This window comes from Mycteria americana, chromosome 20, assembly GCF_035582795.1.
Source record: "Mycteria americana isolate JAX WOST 10 ecotype Jacksonville Zoo and Gardens chromosome 20, USCA_MyAme_1.0, whole genome shotgun sequence".
NCBI classification, from domain to species: Eukaryota; Metazoa; Chordata; class Aves; order Ciconiiformes; family Ciconiidae; genus Mycteria; species Mycteria americana.
This window is the reverse complement of record NC_134384.1, coordinates 5,844,258-5,867,848: the sequence shown is the minus strand read 5'-3', so window position 1 is coordinate 5,867,848 and position 23,591 is coordinate 5,844,258. Positions and strand designations below refer to the sequence as shown.

The following is a 23,591-nucleotide window of genomic DNA, read 5'->3' as shown; positions in this document are numbered from 1 at the left end:
AAATTATTTTCTCCCAGCAGGAAAAAAACAACAAAAAGAAATAAAACAACCGAACGGCTTCTTCCCATCCTCAATTCCCATTTCGGGGGGATTCCCTAGACCCTGGGGCAGCGCTGCCTGGTGGGAATTACCAATCTCCCGGTGGCTTTAACCTGAAGGAGGTGACAATGTAGTGGAAAATCACTTGATTCTGGCATAGAGCATTGCAAAAGCAGGCTCTCCCTCTTGATTTAAAATTGTAGATTGAAGAAGTCATGAGTAGTCCAGGTTAGGATGCACGGCCTGAGCGGGTCCCTGCCCTTGCTCCCCTCTCCCGCGCTCTCGCTGGGGATCTGTCCCTGCGTGGTTTTACCTGCAGTTTAGCAGAAAAAACACTTTTAAGCTGCTTTCAAAGTGCCTTTAGGGGAGCAAAACCCAGCAATTTTTTTTTTTTTTTTTTTTTTCTGTAGAGGTGGAAATCCCCGTGCAGGGGAAAAAGCACAAGCAGCAAAGCAAAAGCTCACGTCCTCCTGCGGGGACGGGGGGAAAAGTCAACACAGGCTCGTAATCAGGAGCATCAGGGGCTGTTTGCTTCCCGTGAGCTGCTTTCCCCCCGCAGCACGGTGCCAAGTGCCCCTCTTGTCCTCCCGCACGTGCGTTTCCCCACTCGCTGTTTAATGTTCTGGCTCCAAGGTGAACCGTGCCCGGCTGCACAAGCCAGCGTGGGCTGGCACCTGGCCAGGACACGGCTGGGACCCAACTGGGACCCGGCTGGGACCCGGCCAGGACCCGGCTGAGGTGTCACAAACCCAGCGCTGCATCCTGGTGATGCTCCCGGGGCTGAATATTCAACACCTAAAATAATTGCAGGTATAGTTTCCAAACAGCATGAAAATTCTATTCTATTCTGTTCTATTCTATTCTATTCTATTCTATTCTATTCTATTCTATTCTATTCTATTCTATTCTATTCTATTCTGTTTTGTTCTGTTTTGTTCTGTTCTGTTCTGTTCTGTTCTATTCTAGTCTGTTCTAGTCTGTTTAGTCTAGTCTGTTCTAGTCTAGGCTGTTCTGTTCTGTTCTATTCTATTGTATTCTACTCTATTCTACTCTATTCTGGTTTGTTCTATTCTATTCTATTCTATTCTATTCTATTCTATTCTATTCTATTCTATTCTGGTTTGTTTTATTCTATTCTATTCTATTCTATTCTATTCTATTCTATTCTATTCTATTCTGGTTTGTTCTGTTTTGTTCTGTTTTGTTCTGTTCTATTCTAGTCTAGTCTGTTCTAGTCTGTTCTAGTCTATTCTATTCTACTCTATTCTGGTTTGTTCTATTCTATTCTATTCTATTCTATTCTATTCTATTCTATTCTATTCTAGTCTAGTCTATTCTATTCTATTCTGTTTTGTTCTAGTCTAGTCTAGTCTAGTCTGTTCTAGTCTGTTCTAGTCTATTCTGGTTTGTTCTGTTCTATTCTATTCTATTCTATTCTATTCTATTCTATTCTATTCTATTCTGTTTTGTTCTAGTCTAGTCTAGTCTAGTCTGTTCTAGTCTGTTCTAGTCTATTCTGGTTTGTTCTGTTCTATTCTATTCTATTCTATTCTATTCTATTCTATTCTATTCTATTCTATTCTATTCTATTCTATTCTAAAATTCCTCCCCTCAGATACACATCAAACACCAAGCATAAATCATTGCTCCCACCCCCAATGTCTCTCTACAGCAGCTTGCAGTGCCCCGGCGCCATGGGCTGCTCCTGCACGGCCACGGGACGGGGCTCTCTGCCTTTGCCTTTGCCTTTGCCTTTGCCACGGGGGTCTGCGCCTCCCTGCCTTCAATGCCCTCGGGTGACCTTGAACCCAGCCGGCAGCCCTGGCAAAGCTGCTTAGCTAACGGCGGGGTAAAGACTGGCCTTTGTGAGCTTTATCTATTTAGATGATAGAAAAATATAGAGTATATTATTTATGGGTTTTAATTTTTGTTGTTTATAGCCTTCATTATACATTCTATATTAATATTATTACTGTTATAACTTTATTATTTTATAATTTTTATTATTTATATTTATTTTTTATATTATTTTTTTGGCCTGGAGTGAGGTTTAGTTCCCAAGGTGGTTTCTGCGGTTCATCCCGATGGCTTTCCTCATTTCAAATCCGGCCTGAACTCACGTCTGAGACTAACCGGGATGCGTCTCCTTGCCTTTTTGGCTGCCATAGCCCAGCCCCAGCCCCTTCCCACTCCTGTACAGATCAACCAGACAATTTCAGCTGGTTCCCTTCCCTCTGCTGAAAAAATCGTTATTAATTCCTGCTTTACTCCATTACAAGAAGCAGCCCCATCGCAGAAACCAGAGGAGACTGTCCTGGCAGCGCAGGGATGGAGTGACTCTGCCATGGCATCCTTTCTAAATAGTGACAATGCTGATAGGAAATTCAAACAATAAAGACCAAAGAAAGGGTCCATCAGCTTTTCCATGCTGCCATCAGAGAAACCCAATCTCCTGCCACGATACCAGCAGCTGCCACCAAGTTTTGGGGGTCCGGAGGGGGTGTAGTGGCTCGGGACACACCACTCTAATAAAAGCAGCACTGAGCGGGTACGAGGATCCTTATCCCGCATCTCTCGGCATCGCCCCGTGTCCTTCGCCCACCACGTCCCTCGCGCTCTCCTCTTTGCAAACTGTGAAAGGCGAGCTGATGCCCGGAGCCGTTATCGCTGCGGGCGATACCGAGGCGCTCGTTAGGAGTTTTAATCCTATTTTAATGGTCCCCGTATCGCTGGGCAAACCACGCTGAGAGGGGTCAGTGTGCTGCAGGGTCACCTTTCCCGCAGGCTGTTTGCATCCCGCTGTACTAATTGGTTTTTGCAGATAACGGCGGGCACCGGAGCGTCAAAACGTGCGCATACCCCACGTGCCACGCGTCGGCGCTCAGTGGGGCCCCCTTCCCCATCCCAACTGGGGAGAGGTGCCCATAAACGGGGGGTCCCGCCGCTGCTTGCAATGGCTTTGGATGCCAAAATGAAAAGCCCAAATGATGCCCGCAAACGGGCAGTGCCTGGTCGTGATGAAGGATTTGGGGTGCTAAAGGATGGAGGGTTTGGAGGGGGGGTACGGGGGGGAGTACGGGGTCTGCGGGAGGGTATCATGGTCAGCACGACGTGATCGTCCCCGCACCTTGCCGGCTGACGTATTGATACTAGCCGATGTTTGCCGTGTCCTTCCGTCCCTGGGTGTCACCTGCCTTGGCCGGGTGCCCGCTGGAGGGGACGGGGCAGCGGCGGTCCCGGCCGCTCTTGGCACTGCAGGTGGGGTGCGCCGGGGCTATATAAACCAGCGGGCGTTTGTCCTGGCTGCCCCGGCACCATGCGGATCCTCGTGCTTCTCTGCGCTGCCTCTGCCCTCTCCCAGGGCGTCACCAAGTAAGTCACCGCAGCATCGCTCTCACGGGCCGCTCCAGTCGAGGTGAAGGGGGAAAATGAGCACTCGGAGCCTTTTAATGGCTTTGAGAAGCGGAGGTGAGGGCTGGGAAAGCTGCTGCAGGGGTGCAGAGGAGGTGGTGGTGCCTGATGGAGGGTCTGGATTCTAGAGGTGCTCTGGGGTTTTGCAGAAATCCCCCTGACTCGGTGTTTTGGGGGAGTCTGCTGTGCTTCTGCTGTTGGATCAGCGCAAATATTGAAGCTGCCAAATGCTGCTTGCAGGAGCTGCAGGCAGCAAAATCCTGTCTAACTGATTTTTTCCTTGGTGCTTGTGCCAGGCTGCCCTTGGAAAGGGGGAAGAAGCTGAGAGAGGTCCTCAGGGAGAAGGGCTTGCTGCACCGCTTCTTCCAGCAGCACCGCTACGACATCGGCACCAAATTCCCGCATGCTTTTCCCAATGGGACCGAAGTGTCCGCCGAGCCCCTGCTGAACACCCTCGACGTGAGCGCTGGCTTTGTCCCCCAGCGGTGCAGCCCTGGGGTGGTTTGTGGGACGCCCATCCCCATGTCTGTGCTGTGCACGGACCAAACCCAAATCCTTTTACCCCAAAGCCTTCAGCTCACATCCTTGGCCCCTTCCTGCCCAAGCCGGTGGCCCTGGACAGAGCCAGGACACTGAAATGTCCCCCCAGCAGCTCTGCTAGAAGCAAGGTGTCCCCATGAAGAAGGGGACCATGAAGGCTGAAAGCCTGGGGAAGCTCCAGGTTTGGTTTCATGCCTTAAAAGCAACCCTTGGTCCTCCTGCCCTGCAGATGGAATACTACGGGACCATCTCCATCGGCACCCCTCCGCAGGACTTCACCGTGGTCTTCGACACCGGCTCCTCCAACCTCTGGGTTCCCTCCGTCTCCTGCACCAGCCTGGCTTGCCGTAAGTAGGGGCAAGCAGGGATCCCTGTTTCGGCAGAGCTGGCTCCAGCAGCACGTCCTAGGCTTATAACTGCATGATCAAGCCCAAAGATCGGGGCGACATTGCCAGGGGACCACGGGCCACCTAGCCAGTACAACGAGCAGACCCCGTGGTGCCGGGTCCATAGCATGTGTGAAACGCACTGGAGAGATGAGTATTGGGGGTGTAGGACCTACTCAGTGCTGCACCTCACAAGGTGATGGGCTTAGTGCTCAGTGCCTCAGTTTCCCCATCTGTCCAAAGAGGGTGATGGGATTTCCTGCAGATCCCTGGTTGCTGGAGGAGGGGCAGGGACGTACAGCAAATGCTCACAGCTAAATTGCTCCTGAAAGCAGGATAATAAATGGCAGGTCTAAACAGCAATTCAGCAGGGTTCCTCCTCCCACGCTTCCCTTACGGCTCAGCCTTGCTGAAAAGCTTCATTTCTGATTTTCCCATTTACCTTCTAGAAAACCATCAGATGTTTAACCCATCGCAGTCCTCCACCTACAAAAGCACAGGGCAGAACTTGTCGATTCAGTATGGCACTGGCGACATGGAGGGCATCGTGGGCTCCGACACGGTCACCGTGAGTGTCACGATGGCATTTCCAGGGGGGGTCCTTTGTGCCTTCTCCACCTGGTTAACATCAGTGTTGCAGTGCCTGATCCAGATCTTACGGCATCCTCCCCGTCCCTAGGTTGCATCTCTGGTGGACACCAACCAGCTCTTCGGCTTGAGCACCACCGAGCCCGGCCAATTCTTTGTCCATGTCAAGTTTGATGGGATCCTGGGCTTAGGCTACCCAAATCTGGCTGTTGATGGGATCACGCCGGTGTTTGATAACTTGGTGAATGAAAGCTTGCTGGAGGAGAACCTCTTTTCGGTCTATCTGTCCCGGTAAGCCATGTGGGTCTCAAGGGCTGGGGAAGGTAGCAGATGCATCTCATGCAGATCATTGCACTTGCTGGTGGCCCCAGCTTCTCCACTGTCACTGCGCCCATCCGGCTGTTGTCTCTGTGTCATGACACGCAATGGCTGGGGGGCTCGTAGCAGGTGGCCACCAGACTCACTGGGGAGCTTACGGCTTGCAGGGAAACCTCGCTAGTTTACAGCCACATGCTTCCACCATGGCTCCCTTTTTCCCTTTCTCTGGGTCCCGAGGACCTGGCACACGCTGCTGTTGTACCAGGGCCTCGCTGATGCCCTAGAATGAGGAGGGGAGCAGATGCGACCGTGGCATCGCGAGCAGCATCTCACCCCACGGGACATACAGCCTTGCTGTTTTACGCTGCCTGCACTGAAGCCACGTGGCAAACCCTCCACTGTTTTTTTTTTCTGTATCATCCAGCGAGACAACAGGGAGTGTGGTCATCTTCGGGGGAATCGATGAGTCTTATTTCACCGGCTCCATCAACTGGATCTCTGTCTCTTACCAAGGTTACTGGCAGATCTCCATGGATAGGTAACAAAACAGCTCTGCTGGTCGATATTCATTTCTAACCATCGTTTCTAAAGAGACCTTGGACCCATCAACAGCAGAGACTTTCCACTGGCATCTAACACCCCATGGCTGTGGGATGTAGAAGGTTAAAGGGCCAAACTCCGTAGTACTTTGGTAACTGCCACCCAAAATGGGGATGCTTTGTGCCTGGGAGACAGCCTAGTTCTTCTCTGCACAAAGCCCGTGCTCTTGGGGATGTCTCTGGTGATGAGCAGAGCAAAATTATGGTCCAAGAACTACTTTGTTGGGCTCGGTTGGGTCCCAGCTGCTGGGTTGTGTTCAGTGCTTCAGTGCCCACGTGCACAACAGGGGCTGTGATACCAGCTGGCATTGCAAACTCCAAGAAGCAAAAGGCTCAAGGGCGGCACTTCGGGTTACCCAGCTTTAAGTCTCATAAAAGAAGTTCAAAAACATCGCTAAGATCCAGCTGGCTATTGAACAGCCCCGTGCTTTGTCTGTCCCCCCAGCATCATCGTGAACAGCCAGGAGATTGCGTGCAGTGGTGGCTGCCAAGCCATTGTCGACACCGGCACTTCCCTCGTGGCTGGGCCACCCTCCGGCATTAGTAACATCCAGAGCACAGTCGGGGCCAGGCAGGACACGTACGGAGAGGTAAGAGCACCCATGGCTTGCCCTTCTTGCCCTGGAGGCATCCTGGCACTGCCGAGCCCAGCGCCACGCCTGCTTCCGTGCCCAGGGAAACCGCATCTCTGCTTACGGCAAACCAGCCCTGCTCCTCTAATACCTCCGACAGAGCTCACCATGAGACACTCCTAGTCTCTAGTTTATACCGGTGAAATCAAACCCCTTCACTCCTCGCCCTGTGAACATGTTGTTTCCCACCTCAGAGCCTCTTTCCTTTCCTCTCTGCAGTACAACGTGAACTGCAGCTCCATTTCTGCCATGCCTGATGTCATCTTTGTCATTGATGGGGTTCGGTATCCCGTGTCCGCCTTGGCTTACATTGAACGGGTAAGGGGGAACCACGTGGTCCTGGTTTCCGGAGCCTCTCTCAAGGTCCTTCTACTTTCTCCAATGACTCCTTGGCTTCTCCCATTCCCATGGGAGACAGGGGAAGGATGGCCATGGGCCTCCAGAGCAATGCAAGAAAAGATACTAGCCCACATTTCCCCCATTTGCCTTTTCTTGCTCAAATGCAGAATGACCAAGGACCTTGCATCAGCAGCTTCCAGAACACCTCTGGGGACCTCTGGATCTTGGGAGACGTCTTCATCAGGGTGTACTACAGCATCTTTGACCGGGCCAACAACCGCATTGGACTGGCCAAGGCTATTTAGATCCACCACGATGCCAGCGGTGCTGTGGTTTCATCACACAACCGGACCACAACCATGTTTTTTGGCGTAGCAAGAGATCCCTAAGGAATCTCTCGTTCACATGCGAATAAAGTGTTGATGGTTCAGAGCTGGTGGCTGCACATTTATTTGTGATAAAATGGCAGGAATTAGGAAGCAGCTGTCATACACTTGCTGCTTCGTGGTGGCTAAGGAGCATTTGGTGAACATGGCCTTGACTGAGGCCTTTGGGAGCTGTGGTCATAGCCTGCAGGGGCTGAGGTGGGTCCCTAGGAAGTCAAGATTGGCTCTTTTATTGGGGGTACATCAAGTGACTGATTCTGGAAAACCCAAATTTCCATCCAGGGACGATGAACTCACCATCCCAGACACAGCCCGTCTCAGAGCAGATCCCTGCAGACCCACAGTCATGTCCCACCAGTGGCTCACTCGGTAACTCCCCATCCCTGGGCTCAAGGTTTGCACCCGTGTCCCCTGTATGACGTCCGATAGCCTAAAGGCATCTCAGGGCAGTGACTCCCCTAGGAGGACGCGGCTTGGCAGGAGATTTCCCTTGGATCACCCAAGAGAGCAGGGCAGGAGATGGCTCTCACCCAATGCGTGCCCTCCCATCGTGAGGCTTTTACAGAAGCACATCCACAGCTGCGCGTGTCTAGAGGTGATGTCTTATTTCAGTTTCCGGAGTTTAGAACAATCCAGTTACACTTAGTTGTTTCCCCATAGAGAATCTCAATTAAATGCCCCTTTCCCAATAATGAACCAGTCTGTGCTATGAGATGGTCACCAAGAGCCTGGAGACACCAGCTAGTCCTCAGTTATAGTCTTTACCACTGTGCAAAAACCCCACCAAAACCTAATATCTGTATTTTATGATCATTTTCCCTCTCAATGGTCAGGACAGTCCCTTCTCTAATTTTGTTTCATTCCTTTAAAGTAGCAGTTCCCATTTTTGAAAAGGAAGTTACCTCCATCCATATAAAATCCTATTAAAAATGGAAGCTGCCTCTTTCCTCCCAAGCAGCTGCACCCAAGCTCCCAAGCAGAAAGCACTCAGCAGGCTGGGAGAGCGAGCCAAGAGTCCCTGCTGCTTCTTCATTTCTACTGCGCTGAGGGATAAGGGGCTGTTTGCATTATTTATTGATAAATGAGGTTCCATCACCGATGGGCCCTGGAGATTGCTTTCCCGACAGGAACAGGGATGCAGAGGGAGAGATCCAGGCAAAGGGGGTTGGAAATGAATTTGTCTCTCACCGTGCAAAAATTGCCCTCTCTTTGAGCCGACTAGAAAGGAGTATATGATGTGGGATGGTGGAAATGTGATTTATCCTCCCAGCTCCCTGAGCTCGCACAGCCCTGGGACACCGAGCCCCAGCGGGTGGGAATCCCTTGTGCCCAAGAGGGACCCAAGCCTGGATTTTGGGCAGACGGGGCTTTACCTCAGCTCCATCACAGGAATTTTCTCATTGTTATGAGCAACAAGAAATGAACCTGATGCAGTGGGAACCGTGGCTCCGAGGATCAGCAACTCATGGATCAGCCCCTGCCAGGAGGGACCCGACCCAACAGGGGCACCCAGGGGCTGTAGCTGTGCTCCTGGTGAGCGGGACAGGAGAGGGAAGCTCTGTCCTTGTCCCAGGCAGGACCAACAGCCCCAATGCTGCTCCTAAACCCTCCTGGCATGGCTGTTCTGCACCGGTGCCAAGAGTCCCTGGCAAATGCCACCCTACAATGGGCTTCCTCCATGAGAGCATCCCCCATGGCCAAAGCATCCCTTCCCACATCCACGCTCACACGTGCAATAAAGAAATAAACCAGCTACAAGCTTCCAAGTCATGAATTAGTCATGCTTGGAGGGGGGAAACACATGTCGGGACTGTCTCTATCCAGGGAAATGTCTATCCTGGAGTGCCATCTCGTGGCTGCGGTGCCAAAACCGTACTCCTGCGCACAGGGGGGGAGCGCAGAAATCTCTGCCTGGTGGCAAAAGGATGCTCTAGGGCTTGCTTGGAAATTTCAGCTCAAAGGAGGAGGAGGATGCTGCTAGCTGACAAATATTTCACACGTGACCACAAGTTCCAATTTGGTCCAGGGATAAAAAGCAGCCAGGACATCTTTCTGATAAAGCAAAGAGGTTTCTTGTCTTCTTTTCAGCTTTTTCTGTGGCAGTACCAAATTTCAAGTGGGAATTCAGCTAAAGGACATGACAGATTGGCTCATTAAGGCTTGACTCAAGAATAGTACAGTTAATAAGAGCCTTTTGCGGATTTCGTTGAGCTTTGAGCCTGTATTTGGGAAGGTACTAAGCTGCAAATTGTACGGGAGAATGGGTTTTCCGGCAGGTTTTTATCAAGCGCTGGCTGAGTGTTGGCACTGGCTATTCATAGCCTGGTTTTCCTCCTCTTCACTTTAGGATAAATCAGAAATAAGTTATTGTGTGTGGAGAGGTTTAATGCCTGTGACCCCGTCCTCGTAGCATTAATTGGGGTCCCCCTCGGACCCGGCCTCCCGCAATGGATGGTGTAAGCCGGAGTGCTGGGGAAAGCCCTGCAGATTTTGTCCTCAGCTCACAGACCTGGAGGTCTAGAAGGTCCTTGGACCTTCAGGTCTATAATGTCCCATGTCTCAACTCCCACACATGATTCCCAGCTGGGGACCAGCTCAAAGCCAAGAACAAAAAGTTGAGTCCAAATAAACAATATTTTCTGCATGTCAGACTTTGAAGCATCTATTCTTTTATTTGAGAATAAAGTTTACAAGTTAATAAGAATCAGGTTGTTCATCCTTCCATCCATCCATCCATCCATCCACCCATCCATCCACCCACCCACCCACCCATCCAGCCCAGCACCATTTCGGTCCCTGTTTGCTAAGGGAGCAGGAGCCGTGAAGATGTGCTCGTAGCTGATCAGGCTGAATATTTCCCACCCCAAACCTTTTCACCAGGGTTTCTCGTGGTGAATTCCCAAGGAATAAACACCAAAAGTGCTTCAGCTTTGGGGAGGGGAGCGCTAAAAAAATAAAAGAATGTTAAAAGTTCAAGCTTTCTAGAGGAAAAGGAGAAAGAACCTGCTATGAAATAAAAATAGTGAAGTAGCAGAGTGCTGGAGAGAATTGAGGGGTGAATGGGGAGGAGCTGGGAATTCTCAGGGTGCTGCCCTCCAGCTGTGCCCAGCTGTGCCTCCTCCTCCGTCCCCACAGATGATGAGAACTTGAACACGGTGGGAAGGAGATTAAACAGCTCTCACAGCTCCTCCTCCTGTCTGGGATGGTCTGGGGGTTGCAAGAGACGGGGTGAGGAAGACGATGGTGGAGGGATGGGAAGAAATCAGGGAGAGCAGGCGAAAAGGGGGATTTGTCCCAGAGAGAAAAACCTCTCCTGAAGGAGCTGTGCTGGTCATGCCCCAGATCCATCTCCCCGGGGTGTGAAAGACCTCATTGCAGAAAGACAGTCCACAAAAAGATCCCAAAGCCAAAATAACAACCCCCCAGACCAGAGCCAGCACGAGCTCTGCAGCAGAGCTGGTGGGATGCAGGATTTCTGCCGCAGGGAAAATCCCAGCACACCCAAACTCACATTTTCCATCAGACCAGGAATTAAAAAAAAAAAAAAAAAAAAAAAAAATCTTTCACGGCTCCTTTCTGAATGAAATTTCAAACCAGAGATGCTGGCACATTGCATAGTGATCGTGTCGAACCTTTAGGAGATGAGACATCAAGTATAACAGATGTGGGATATAAAAGCGGATGTGTAGACACTGCATGAGAAACTGTGATTTTAATGTAGGCAGAAACATCACAAAAAGCCAAGTGAAACAGTGAAGTTGGAACAAAATGTTTTTGTCGGAAGAAAACCTGCTGGCATTAGAGAGAACGGCAAAATGATCTGCTGCTGGTTTCTCCCATCAAAAGTGCCGACGGAAATGTGCATGTTTTAGGAAACCAGAAGTGCCCTTTTACACTGGGAAGCCGAGCTGTCGGGAAACGCCAGCCCTCATCACTCTGTGCCTCATCTGCAGCGACATAAGCGACAATAAAAGCTGCAAGGTCGGGGTGGCTCGTCCCCAAGGGCGTTTGCACGCCAGATAACCCCTGAGTCGAGCATTTGTTGCAGGAGAAATCCCCTTCCCTCTCTCAGAGCTCAGTTTTCCATCCGAAACCCCAGTGGGCGTTGAGCCGTGGTGCCCTGGACCCTTCTTGGTGGCCATGCCACCGTGACCGGTCACCATCCCTCTCCTCCTAATCCCCCTGACAGTGGCTTGGTCCCATCCATCCCTACCCACCCTGCTGCGCCAGCAAAATTATTCAGGCAGGCAGACCAGGGAACTCAGCCAGCTAAAAAGATTTCTTTTAATTTTTTTTGCCGGCTTGTTTTACAGTCCCAGATCTGGGAATTGTTGAGACCCCCACCCCCAGATCCTGAGTGGTGGCTGGGGAGGGATTATTTAAAATGGATTAAGAAAAGCAGGGAGCTGGACCCATCTTCATCCCTGGACAGCTGGGTGCCACCGAGCAAAGCGTTTCATGTCATTTTGCCCTTTTTCCCCCTCTGGTAAATGGGGGAAATCTCTGTATATGGGAAACTCCATTCTGACGCCATGGACAGAGAAGCTAAATGTCAAGCAGATGAGCACCAAATAATAAAAACCAGACTGATGGGCAGGGAAGAGAGATAAGAAAGATGGTGTTTATTTGAACAGCCACAGGAAATCAGAGATTGAAAAATGTCTAGGAGAAAAAAAACAAAAAAAAAGCAGCAGCACATTTGGTTTAAAAAAAAAATCAGAACGTGCAGATGTTTTATACCTTATCCAGCCAATCCCACCTGAGAGCGCCTAGTCCCGTCATGGCCTCGACCATCATTTTTTGGCCTTGTCTCGAGGGTAACCCCCATTGGTCTTATTGAGCGACTCCATGCTGCCATTTCCCGTCACCACGCTGGTGAGTATTCGCTCCACCTCCCCAGGCAGAATTTGCTTCTCTTCGTTCTCTGTCTCCCTGTGGTAGAAATAGTTGAAGTTCGAGACGATGACGGGGACGGGCAGTGCAATGGTCAACACCCCTGCGATGGCGCACAGAGTCCCCACGATCTTTCCACCCAAGGTGGTGGGACACATGTCTCCATAGCCAACGGTTGTCATCGTGACCACGGCCCACCAGAAGCCGTCGGGGATGCTGGAGAAATGGGACTGCGGCTCATCCACTTCTGCGAAGTAGACTGCGCTGGAGAAGAGGATGACGCCGATGAAGAGGAAGAAGATGAGCAAGCCCAGCTCCCGCATGCTGGCCTTGAGGGTCTGCCCCAGGATCTGCAGCCCCTTGGAGTGCCGGGAGAGCTTGAAGATGCGGAAGACCCTGACCAGCCGGATGATCCGCAAGATGGCCAAGGACATGTTCTGCTGCCCGTTGAGTTCGCTCTGCTGGATTAGCTCGGTGGTGAGTGTCACAAAGTAGGGGATGATGGACACAATGTCGATAATGTTCATGATGTTCCTGAAGAACTCGGTCTTGCTGGGGCACACGATGAACCGGACGAACAGCTCGAAGGAGAACCAGATGATGCAGGCTGTCTCTATGACGAAGAAAGGGTCCGTGAAGGTGCTGTGGGCCAGCAAGGTGTCCGTCAGGTTCTTAGAAAGCTCCTGGGTGGACTTAAACTCCCTTTCCTCCCTGAACTCCGGCAGGGTCTCCATGCAGAAGATGATGATAGAGATGACAATGACCAGGACAGAGACCAAAGCTACGCCCCTGGCCGCACTGGAGCTTTCGGGGTACTCGAAGAGCAGCCAGAATTGCCTATGAAAGTCATTGGTTGGTAAGAGGGTCTCAGGGTCCTTGATGAACCCTTCATCCTCCCTGAACTGGTCCATGGCTTCATCACCCAGCTCATAGAAGGTGATTTCATCAGCAAAGACGTCGATGGGGACGTTGGCTGGGCGCCGTATTTTCCCACCGGACTGGTAATAGTACAGGATCCCATCAAAACTGGGCCTGTTCCTATCGAAGAAATATTCATTCCTCATGGAGTCGAAGTAACGCATCCTCTTTTCTGGGTCCCCAAGCAAGGTCTCAGGGAATTGGTTGAGGGTCTTGAGCCGTGTCTCAAACCTCAGCCCAGCGATGTTGATGATGACTCGTTGGTCCCCCTCATCCATGCCCACCCTTTCCCCCACCAGGTGCTCGCTGAACTCGGCGGAGAACCTGGAGAAAATGGTCTCATTGTTGGCGTTTTCGCTGTTGATGAGGATTCTCAAGTTGGAGAGGAGGTTGGCGCAGCTGGGATGGCCTTTCCGTGACTGGCCGGCGGGGCTGAGGTCGTTTGAATAACAGGGATCCTCCACGATCTGATCAGTGTTGTCAAAACTGACTAGTGCCACCTCCATCTCCTTCCAACTGGCCACGTCCATCATACACTAATCAGATTAGCAGCATAAATCCCCGGGTCGGATGCCGGCAGCTTGCGTCTTTCCCACGCTATGAGGATCTGCAAGTGAACGGACAGGGAGAGAGAGCTGAATTGTGCATATGTATTGCTTGGCTCCACTGAAAAAAATAAAACAGACCTGAGGTCAGAAAACCCTGTAGTTTTTTACTGCAAACATTAATTTCATTGACTGGCAAAAGCCTTACACTTCCAGCAAGTCGTTCATCTCCGGATCCTGCAAGCTTTTTGGCATGGCTTCATTATCGTCATTAAACCTCCCGATACCATTTACGGCTCCCAAGGATAAAAGGTCAGGCAGTAGCAGAGGATGGGGGTGAACCCAGGTGTCCCACCCAGCCTTCCCCCAGCAATCCCAGCCCTGCTGGGATTTCGTTTCAGACATTTCCAGGTGCGGGTCCAGAGTCTGAAGCAGGATTTGGAGGTATTAAACTTGGGTGTCCTGGTTAGCAGCAGCCCTTGCTCCAGCTGCGAGAGGCATTGGGTCAAACCACAGGAGGTCCTGGGCACGTCGCAGCTGGGTCAAGTGGTGTTCAGAAAGCGATTCCCAAACTAGGGGCCACACCGGGATTTGGGGAGTGCAGCCCAGGAGGAAGGCAGGGCAGGAGGAGAAGGACAAGTCCACCAGCCTTGGAGAACTCCTTTGCTCTGCGTGAAAAGGGGCACGAGCTGGGACCCCTTGTCTTGACCCAGACTTTGGGGCGGGTAGTGGATGAGGTGACGTCCTCCAGAGCTCTCCAGGAGGCCTAGCCTCCTTCATGGTAGACCTGATATTCCCAGCCATAGGAAGAAGACGAGGACTAAACACTCGGGTCACTTGGAGAGCATCTTTCAGGCCACGGCGGGGATTTTTTCCCAGACCGTCTCTGTCAGGCACTCAGACGCCGTGTCCCCAAAATAATCCTGGGTGCACATCTCCCCAGCGCGCTGCTGCTGCTGCACTGCACTCGGAGGCAAAGCCAAAGAGGAGCCCAGGGACCAGGCCAAGGTACGGAGCTGGGAAATTACCTGTCCTGCCTCAGGGAGAAGCACGAACAGAAACTAGAGGTTAACGGGGAATGGTTCTAGGGAGATTTGCCTAAAAATGCATTTTCCAAGTCAATTCAACCCCCCTGCTTTATTTCCCCTCTAGCTCTTTCTCCCACAGATATATTTTCCGGACACGAGAAACCACAGAAGGACATGCAGAGCTGCTCCGCGTGACCACTAATCACCAAGGGCACGCTGGCTTTCTTACCCAGCGAAGTTCAGAGAGAGGGAGCGAAAAAACCCAAATGCCCTCAACTGCCAAGAATAGCAACGCAATTTAGGCCACGTCCGCGCCGAGCAGCAGTGGCGCTGGGGCCGGTCCTGCAGCGAGGATGCTCTCCACCGCAGGCTTTGCTTCGCGCAACCGGGTGCTGGGAAAGGGACCCATCCCGCCCATGGGGACCGAGCTGCACCCGGTGCCTCGGCATCCCTATTTAACTGAAGCCATTTGCGGCTCCGAGATTTTCCCTCCCCTGTTCCCCAGAAGCAGCCTCATCTATCCATGCCCATGCACTGCTGGTGAAGTTGGGTAGGACAAGCTAGAAAGCCAAATCTGGTGCAGAAGTAGATGTTAACCTCCCGGCTTGCTACAAATCCTCCCTCTTCTGCTCTCGGCGTTACAACCCTGAAAGCAAAACTTCATCCGGGAGGCAGCATCTATATCCCAGATGAGGGATCAACCTCAGCAGCGTCATGAGATTCTGGATTTGGGGACAAACCCCACAGTTTATCATAAACCAAGGCAAAGACACTTAAAAATCATGTTTCTTTCTTTGCTTAAAAAAAAGCCATGGAGCATGGCTGTTCTTAGCATCCCTCTCTGGAGAGCTGCTTCTGGCTGGTTGTGCGCCAATTTTCTCGCTTGGGAACACATAGAGAGGAGCATTCGGGGCAACGGGGCAGAAACGATGCCTGGAGGAGGCCGCAGCAGCTTGGTTTTGCCCCTCAGAGCAACCTGCTGCAAAGCTGAGGAGCCCCAATGACTCCAGAGCCAAGTTCTCCAGCCCCAGCCACGGGCACGTGTCCCGCTCAGGCGTGCCCAGGCACAGCGGCTCTCCCTGGGGCCGGATTCAGCTCAGGCTTGATGTTTCGGTGGCCCTGTTGACGAGCGGTTGCGGGCAGAGCGAGACGTCGCATGGGAGCAACGGGAGCTGCAGAAAGCGCAATACAAGCTCTGCGGGGCGACGGCAACCGAGAGCCGCGGGTAGCCCACGCTTCAGTGCCCGTGTAGCATCAGGAGGCAGGGGCGAAGGCATACTGCGATAAGCCCAGCCCAAATAAAGCTCTTTTGGATCTTTCAAGGGAAAAAGAAGCATTAAAGAAAAAAGGAAAACCAGCCCATGTCTTTCCCTTTTTGTGTCCTTATTTTTTCTTTACGCGAAACTCCAGAGATTATTTTTAAATCAGAAGAAAATCAAGAAAATCCGTTTGAATCGGGAGAGCGGGAGCGTTTAGTGCTCAGCCGGATGCGTGAGCTGACCTGACCCACCACGCGCCCACCGCACCTCGCTGCTGGTGGGAGAGCCCAGAGGGGCCCACGTGCCCGGGAGCCTCTCCCGCCAGCGGAGCAAAGCTTAGAGCAGCTACAGCTGACTGTGAAATTGCATCCTAAGTCAGCACCGTGAGACCATCTCGGTATTTTAAGCATTAAGCGTGCTTAACTCTTAATACTGCACGCTGGCACCGCGGGCAAGACAATTCCCCAGCCCTTGCTTGGTAGGACAGCTTCGACCCGAGACTTTTGGTCACAGAAGAAATCGTGGTACCTTGAAAGCTGGCTTTGCTCTGGAGCCCCCGAGCACGTCGAACTGAGCCCCCCCCCAGCATCGTCCCTCATGGGGAAACTGAGGCACAGTGAAGGGACAATTTGCACGTCATGGTCACGACTGAGAGTGGAAAGTTGTGCTCACCCTCCCCACTGGGACATGGAAAGGTGCTTTTTAGCTCCGTCAAGCCCTCGGGGCAGCTGCCCAAGGGATGCAGGGCTCTGACTTTCCTTTTCTTGCCTTCAAAGCCCCAAAACCTGCTGACATTTGCCTGTCCCTGTCACCAGAGATAGGTGCCCCACCTGTCCCCAGACGCCTAGAGCACCCCCATCCATCTCATTTTTAATTTAGACTAAAATAAACGGTGCTGCCCGAAGCCTCAAAGCATCCTCCCAAAGCGAGAAGGGAGCCGCTCGCTTTGCAACACACGCTCCGGGCTCCAGCGAAGGCTTGAACTAGAAAGTTGCCTCATTTTTTCCTCCTAAATCACCTAACATCTGCTTCTCAGAATCTGATTAACTAATACCCTTCAGATGAAATCCCTGGCTGGGGAAAACAATAAAAAAAAAAGCAAGCCAGGGAGAGAGACGGCAAAAGAGAAAGGTCATTCTGAGGGAGAGAGTTTGTGTTTCGCCCATTGCATCCCAGTAAATTGGGGCCGTGGTTTCCACCAGCCCCTCCGCAACCATCGAGACCTCCCCGTCTGCAATCCCCTTCTGCTTCCCACCCGTTGTCCTTCCGTCCCCAGCGACCCCTCGCACTCCTGGGGCGAACAACGGCCGTTTCCAAGGTTTTTTCCAGAAAATCAGAGATGCCGAGCCTCTCTCTCCCCCCATCCCCTCCCCACCACCCCTGTGCTGGGATGAGAAAGGAGGCGATTCCTCCCGTAGCCCCCCACGCCGGCACCTACGGGGACTTACCCGCACAGGGCATGGAAGTACCAACGCTCTCTGCATCTGGGAAGAGAGTTATTAAACACACATAGGGATGTGTAGGGAAAGCGGAGGGAAAAAAAAAAAAAAAAAGTCCAGCCATACCCTTGAAAGGTCCCTTTGGGATAACGCAGGCAATGTCATTTAAAAGGCTCTTCTCTATTTGGTTCACTGTATAATTGGCAGCCCAGCGCACCGGGGATGGGCTTTGGCAGGCACGGCGGCAGGATGCAGCGCGGTTCGGAGCCTCGGCCCCACCATCGCCCTGGGAGCCCTAAAATGAGCTGGGGATCCATCGGGAAAGGGGGCTGGTGGGGTGCAGGGGACACCCTGTCCCCATGCCCCGCTCGCCCGGGGAGGGGGAAGCCGGCCACCCTCCGCCTGCCCCCACCCGCTCGTCGGTGAGCGAGACAGGAGAGGATGTGCCCTTCTGGCGGATGCCACCTTTAATCCCCAATAATGCTCCGGATGGTCCAGTGGGGACAAGTCTTGTCCGTGACGTGGCGAGGTCCGAGCTGGTCCCCAGGAGGGAGGCGGAGAGCGGGGACAGGAACCCGCGCACCACTGACCCCGGGAGAGAGATTTACAGCAGACGATAGGGCTCTTTTTATTATTAATATATAATAAGGGTATTAAAAAGAGGAGGCGAGAGGAAAGCCCAAGGGTTGGAGCATCCCCCATGGCCCACCTACCTCTTGCCTGTGGCCGTGGGTTCCTTCCCAGGAGGGGACGGCCACGGTGCCGCCGCCGCGTGGGACATCTCCGTCCCCCCTCGGGGTGGCTGGGATGGGTTGCGGCAGCAGGAACGGCCGGCATAGCCCTGTGGAGGGCATCGGTGGGGACGAGGGAGAGCGGGGACGTGCCCCTTCCTCACGCCTGGCTGCCGGCCGGCCTCTGGCTCGGACCCCAGCGCCGCTGGGCTTATAACCTCCGGTAACAAAGCCAGCAATGCCCCGGGCGGATGGGACCGGGCAGGTTGGCTCGATTCACTGACATAACTGGGATTTTTTGGTTGTTTTTCTTTCCCCATTTTTTCTTTCTTTCCTTCCCAGAGCTTGCTACACTCACGGGCATCCTCACCGTGGGTGCCCCGGGGTGGTTTCATCCCTGTTGGGTGGCCTCACACAGGGCTGGGTCCCACCTCTACCTTCACCCGGGTGACCTCCCCGCTCTCCTCCTCCTCTTCCTCCTCCACCTCCTCCCAGGCCTCTGCATTTGGGGAAAGCAGAGGAGGGGGTGGCACGTTTCTACCCGCGTGCTTCAGCCTGAATTCCTCCACGGTGACGCTCCTTTGCTCTTGAGGGACCCGGTCACCTCGATTTCCCTCCCTCCAGCATCCTTTTCTGTCCTCTGAGCTATTTCTCCCCCCGTGATGTTAATGAGCACGTTAAACCGCCCCGTCCTGGAGGAGAGCCCGGGTCCCACTGCCTTGGAGCATCTCATACTCATCTCTGGCCATCTGCGATGGGAACAGGACGCAACATTATCCAGACCTTTGATCAGGCCCTTCAGGGTTGGGTTATCATTTTACATACCCCCCTTCTGCACCCCTATAGACAACAACGCTTATATTGACCCGCCCCAGGCGATATAAGATGGAGATCTTATTAGATCTTATTAGATCCATCTGAGGCAGCTGGGGATCTCCTAACAAAAAGACATTAAATTGATATTCCTGGCACCTAAATTCAGCCGCAGCCTGTGCCCATCTTGCCTCCAAACCCGGCTTCAGGAGGGCTTTGACCACAGGGTGATGGTGTTTGTGGGCAAAACCTGACCTCTTTTGGGTTTTTTTTCCCCAAAAATCTCCCTGGCACTAAGCAGGGTCAAGCCGGCACCTGGACAAAGAGCATCTGTGGCAGAGGGAGACCTGGAGCGTGAAAACCGTCCGCAGGAGCCGACGATCTGGCTTGTGCTGGGGCTGAGAAGTCAGCTCTAGCAAAAACCGGCTGTTAACAGGAACAGCCCTGAAATCAAAGCAGGGTTATGGTCCAGGGGAGACAGGTACGGGTACGGGGGGAGATGCCCGGAATAACATCATCGCCTCCAAGAAACAGGACGGTTACACAACTCGCTCATCTCCAGAGATTTCGGCTACCCCCTGGATACCCTCGGGACAGTTCTGCCTTTGCATTCAACCAAGGTGACTTTAACACCCTTCTGGCCCTAAGGATTTAAATACCCCCCAAGCCCGGCTGCCCCGGGCACCCCGTCCTCCTCCTGCACTTCTTTCCCTCTAATCCTCTGCTCCGCGCTCCTGGCATCACCAGCTCTGCCAGGATCTATCCCACAGACAAATTTGGCCCCCAAGGGTGTCCTGCACCCGGGATGGGCAGGCACCCAGTAAGTGCTGGTACGGGATCGCTGCCCGGCAGCTCGGCACGCGCAGCTCGGCCGTGGGAGGGGAGATGAAACACACCCCGCAGCCTGCCCCGCTGCAAAGAGGGATTGCTTGGTAAAGGGCTTTTTTTTTTTGCAGCAGGTCCCCAAATTACTGCTTGGACCCGTGTTTGCACAAGGAGCTTAATTTTCCCTGTGGGGAAAGGGGCAGAGGACCGACCGGCTCATCACACCCGTTTCCCCTCTGATCTGACATGGGATGAACTGGAGCAGGGCGGGAACAAGGAGGAGATGGCAGGAGGGGTCCTGCAGACCCCACTGCCGCTCCCGTGTAATGAGGCAATGACCCTTAATTTGATTTTTCCCTAATTCTCAAGCAAAATCACGCCCGCGGAGACTTCTGCAAAGCAGCGCGTCTGCTGGGCTCCGCTCTGCGCCAGGCACAGGCTTCAGTCCACAGAGCAATTTACTGCAGTAATGAGCCCCTGCTAATTTTCCTCTTTCTTAGCAGAACTAATTAGCTGGGGTGCAGCACTACTATTTGAGCTACGCGGCTCTCGGATGGAGCTGGGCTGGCTCCACGACACCTCAGTTGTTTGAAATATTGGGGTGAATTTTTCTTATTTCCCAGCGCTGCAGGAAGTGCCCTTAAATTAGCAAAATTAGCGTTAGGGAGGGCTGGATTCGGGGGGACACACAAGGGTTGCAATATGCAAAAGCACAACCCAAACCCTTCAACCCCCTCGATTTAGGGCTGGGTTTATGGACCGACTCCAGCGGGACAGGCTGCCCCGGCACTGAGGGTAATGAGACGAGGGATGGTGCTAATTAAGGGAGCATTTGAGCTCTGGCTCAGGCACGGAGCATCCTTGGAGGCTTAGCGAGATGGAGGGGGCATCTGCTGCTGCTGGGAATGGGGCAGGAACCATGCCGGCAAGAAAACCGAGGAGCTCCTGGCTTGGCTGCGGGGGAAGATCCTGCAAAAGTTTGCGGCTCACCCCCCTCTTCGGGAGAGACGTTTGCAAACCGAGCTCTTGAAATTCAAGGCAAACGTGTGCAGCTGCGAGGGAATAAGCGGGAGGGGAGACGCTGGGAGTTTATGAATGATAAAAAAAATAGGAAAGACTAATTCAAACCTTCGAGGGGATGATAGGGATCTGGCAAAAGCTGCCTCAGCTTTCAAGTCCTTGGTGCAGGAACAGAGGAGAAATGGAAAAGCGGCCCAAATATGGTGAAATAACAGAGTGGCTCAGAGAGGGCCCAGGGTTTCTCCTGCCCCACGGCACCAAAGGAGCTCAGAGCTCAGGGGCAGCCCGGTCCGAGACCTCCACGCGAGACCTCTGCGTCTAAAGGGAGAGGTTAAAGTGTGTCTTAGGCAAGGAGGGGCAGGGTGAGCCCCAACATTTAAACCCCCAAATCGTACCAGCGAAGAAATGATCAACCCGAACCAGCGGCCACCGACTCCTACTGGCTACTTCCATCTCCGTGCCTCAGTTTCCCCAGGGCCGGTGATGTGCTATGCAGCCAAGCAGGAGCCCTGCGGGAAAAGATGCACAGGAGGAAGATCCCAAACTGGATTCCTGGTGCTGGGACGGAGCGGTCCCTCGCTGCTGACCCCTTTCATCCTCCCCAGTTTGCAGACCTCATTCTGATTTTTCCACCCATATTTTTTTATATATTAAAAAAACCCCCAACAGATTAACAGAGAGCCCAGTACATACAGTACACGCCATGAGACAGATGAAACCTTCCTGATACCCAGCCATAGAGTCCAAAATTAATCAGCTATGGATTAACCGGGTCAGGATGTAATTTAATAACAAGCGAGGGCGAGTCCCTGCTAGGAGGGAGCCGACGTGGTCCCGCACCCGGTGCCCCATAAAAGCTGCCGCAGAACCACCCAGGTAGCAGGCAAAGCCAGATGGGGCGAAATGAGCTCTGCGGTGGCACGGGCTGCTCGCCGAAGGGAGCCGGCGATAGCCTGGGTCCGGGCCAGGCTTTGCTGCAGCTGAGCCCTCCTCATCTTCCCCGTGCTCAGAGTCGGGGTTTTAGCCTAATTCAGGAAAAAATATAAATGGGTTTTTAACTATGAGGGTGCTGTGGTGGCTTTTGGGGATGCCGAATGGGCTTTTTGGAGGCTGGCGGTCCGCTCTCCGCTGGGATTCACGAAGCGGTTGCCGCTGCAAAGTGTTTGACATGCTTTAGGAAGCGGCTGGGGGATGGACAGAGGGACACAAAGCACTTTTAAAGGGCTTTGATTAGGGTGCACCAAAAGAGATGCAAGAAAATGTGGGTGCGTGGAGTGACCCCTTTCGCCCGAGCATCCCGGCTCCGTCAGGGCGCCTGGATGGGGCGGGGGGAGGCAGCCACCCTCCCTCCCCGCTCTCACCCTCCCCGCTCTCACCCTCCCCGCTCACCGTGGCTGTAACGGGATAAAGACAATTTGATCCCGAATCAATGGGAAACTTTCCCGGTCTGTCCAAAAGTGCTGGGATAGAGGCAGAGCCCCCCCCCCTCCAACCCAGCGTCCAGAGCTCAGTGCTGTAACCTCAGTCTGCTCCTAGGGACAAATAAATGACTTTGCGTCCCCCCCCAGGTCTTCACTGGCAGCAATTCCTGCTAGGAGGTTGTCGGCCAGAGCCAAAAATGGATCTATGGTATAAATGGAAAGCAATAGGAAGCCGCTAATCGGGTCAGACGGATACCTGCATTGATCCTGATTTTTGAAACAACAGCAGCTAAAAAGAGCCGGTGGCAGGGTTTGGGGTCCCGGTGTCACTCGGGGCTTGCGGCATCGTGTGCTGAGCCAGAGCCACTGCAGAGATCAGGGCAGGGCTCTCAAGCACATCACGGCAGCCCGTGACCCCACGTCCCGTCCAGGTGAGGGCATTAGAATTTGGACTCGGCAGCAAAAAGTAATCAAGACTTAAAGCGATTGAGATGATGCCAGCGGGACCCTCTGGCTCCTGGCAAAGCCGGGGTTACTCGCAGCACACACCCGGCAATCGGGAGCACTTCACCCTCCCCTTTCCTCCCAGGACAAACTAAACTTCTCCCCTGGTCACCGCCACCCAAAAAACACCCAACAAAAAAAGAAGTGCAGCACCCGACTGCCCCAAACCCTCCTCTCCTCCACCCCCGAACTTCACCCTGCCGCAAAGGCTGCTGCAAAGAAGAAGGGAGCAACAAACCCAGCTTTTGCATCTTCCTCATCCTCCCCCAGCGCGTGGGGCACCCGGTCCCCTTGCCTCCATCCTCCTCCTCCTTCAGCTCCGCTGGCCGGGGGCTGCCCGGCGGTGCTGCCCCTTCGCCTCTCGCATGGCCGCGGCAGCGCGGGGATGCTCGTACCTCTCCTGCGCTGGGCGGAAAGGTGATGCCAGTACCCACGTGAGCCCGGTGGGACTCCTTGCCCTCATTCTTCTTGTGCCTGAAATGGGTTTTTGCTCCTTCTCTGGGTCCTGCCCACCAGCAGCGGTGGCATCCAGGCCTCCAGCCCACCACTTTCGTGTCGGCAAACGCATGCACGGCCTTTGCTTTCCAAGCGAGGGTGAGGAAGGAGTGGCCCGGAGCAGAGGAAGAGGAGGTAATGCTCAAGCATGGCCCTTTCCGTCCCCCCCCCCCCCCCCCCCCCCGGGCTGCTCGCCGGGATGCTCCGCCACGTTCAGCCGGGACGGTGCCGATTTCACAGGGACCCCGTTCGTTTGCACCCGCTTGAAAGGTAGGAGAAGCCAGAGAATCGGGACCTTCTGCTGCTCCCACCGCTGGCATGGCCGCGTGCCGAGCTACCAGCTGGGTGGAGGCACCCAGGTCTCCTCCGGCCGGGCGTCCCCTTGGCCGGGCACTTTCTCAGCTGCTGCCAGCATCAGGGCCTGACTTTGCTCCGGTGTACGGGTAAATCCTCCATTCCCGG

General features: G+C 53.4%; 2 protein-coding genes across 2 annotated transcripts; one reads left to right on the top strand and one right to left on the bottom strand.

The window, feature by feature from the left end:
• Positions 1-3,355: 3,355 nt before the first annotated feature.
• Positions 3,356-7,157, top strand: LOC142419017 (embryonic pepsinogen). Its single transcript, XM_075521589.1, has 9 exons — positions 3,356-3,411; positions 3,747-3,909; positions 4,220-4,337; positions 4,826-4,944; positions 5,056-5,255; positions 5,707-5,820; positions 6,327-6,471; positions 6,733-6,831; positions 7,020-7,157. The coding sequence occupies exons 1-9, from the start codon at positions 3,356-3,358 to the stop codon at positions 7,155-7,157; spliced, it is 1,152 nt and encodes a 383-aa protein (XP_075377704.1).
• Positions 7,158-12,031: 4,874 nt separating this feature from the next.
• Positions 12,032-13,582, bottom strand: KCNA10 (potassium voltage-gated channel subfamily A member 10). Its single transcript, XM_075521587.1, has one exon. It carries the CDS (start codon positions 13,580-13,582, stop codon positions 12,032-12,034), a length of 1,551 nt encoding a protein of 516 aa, XP_075377702.1.
• Between the last annotated feature and the right edge of the window lie 10,009 nt (positions 13,583-23,591).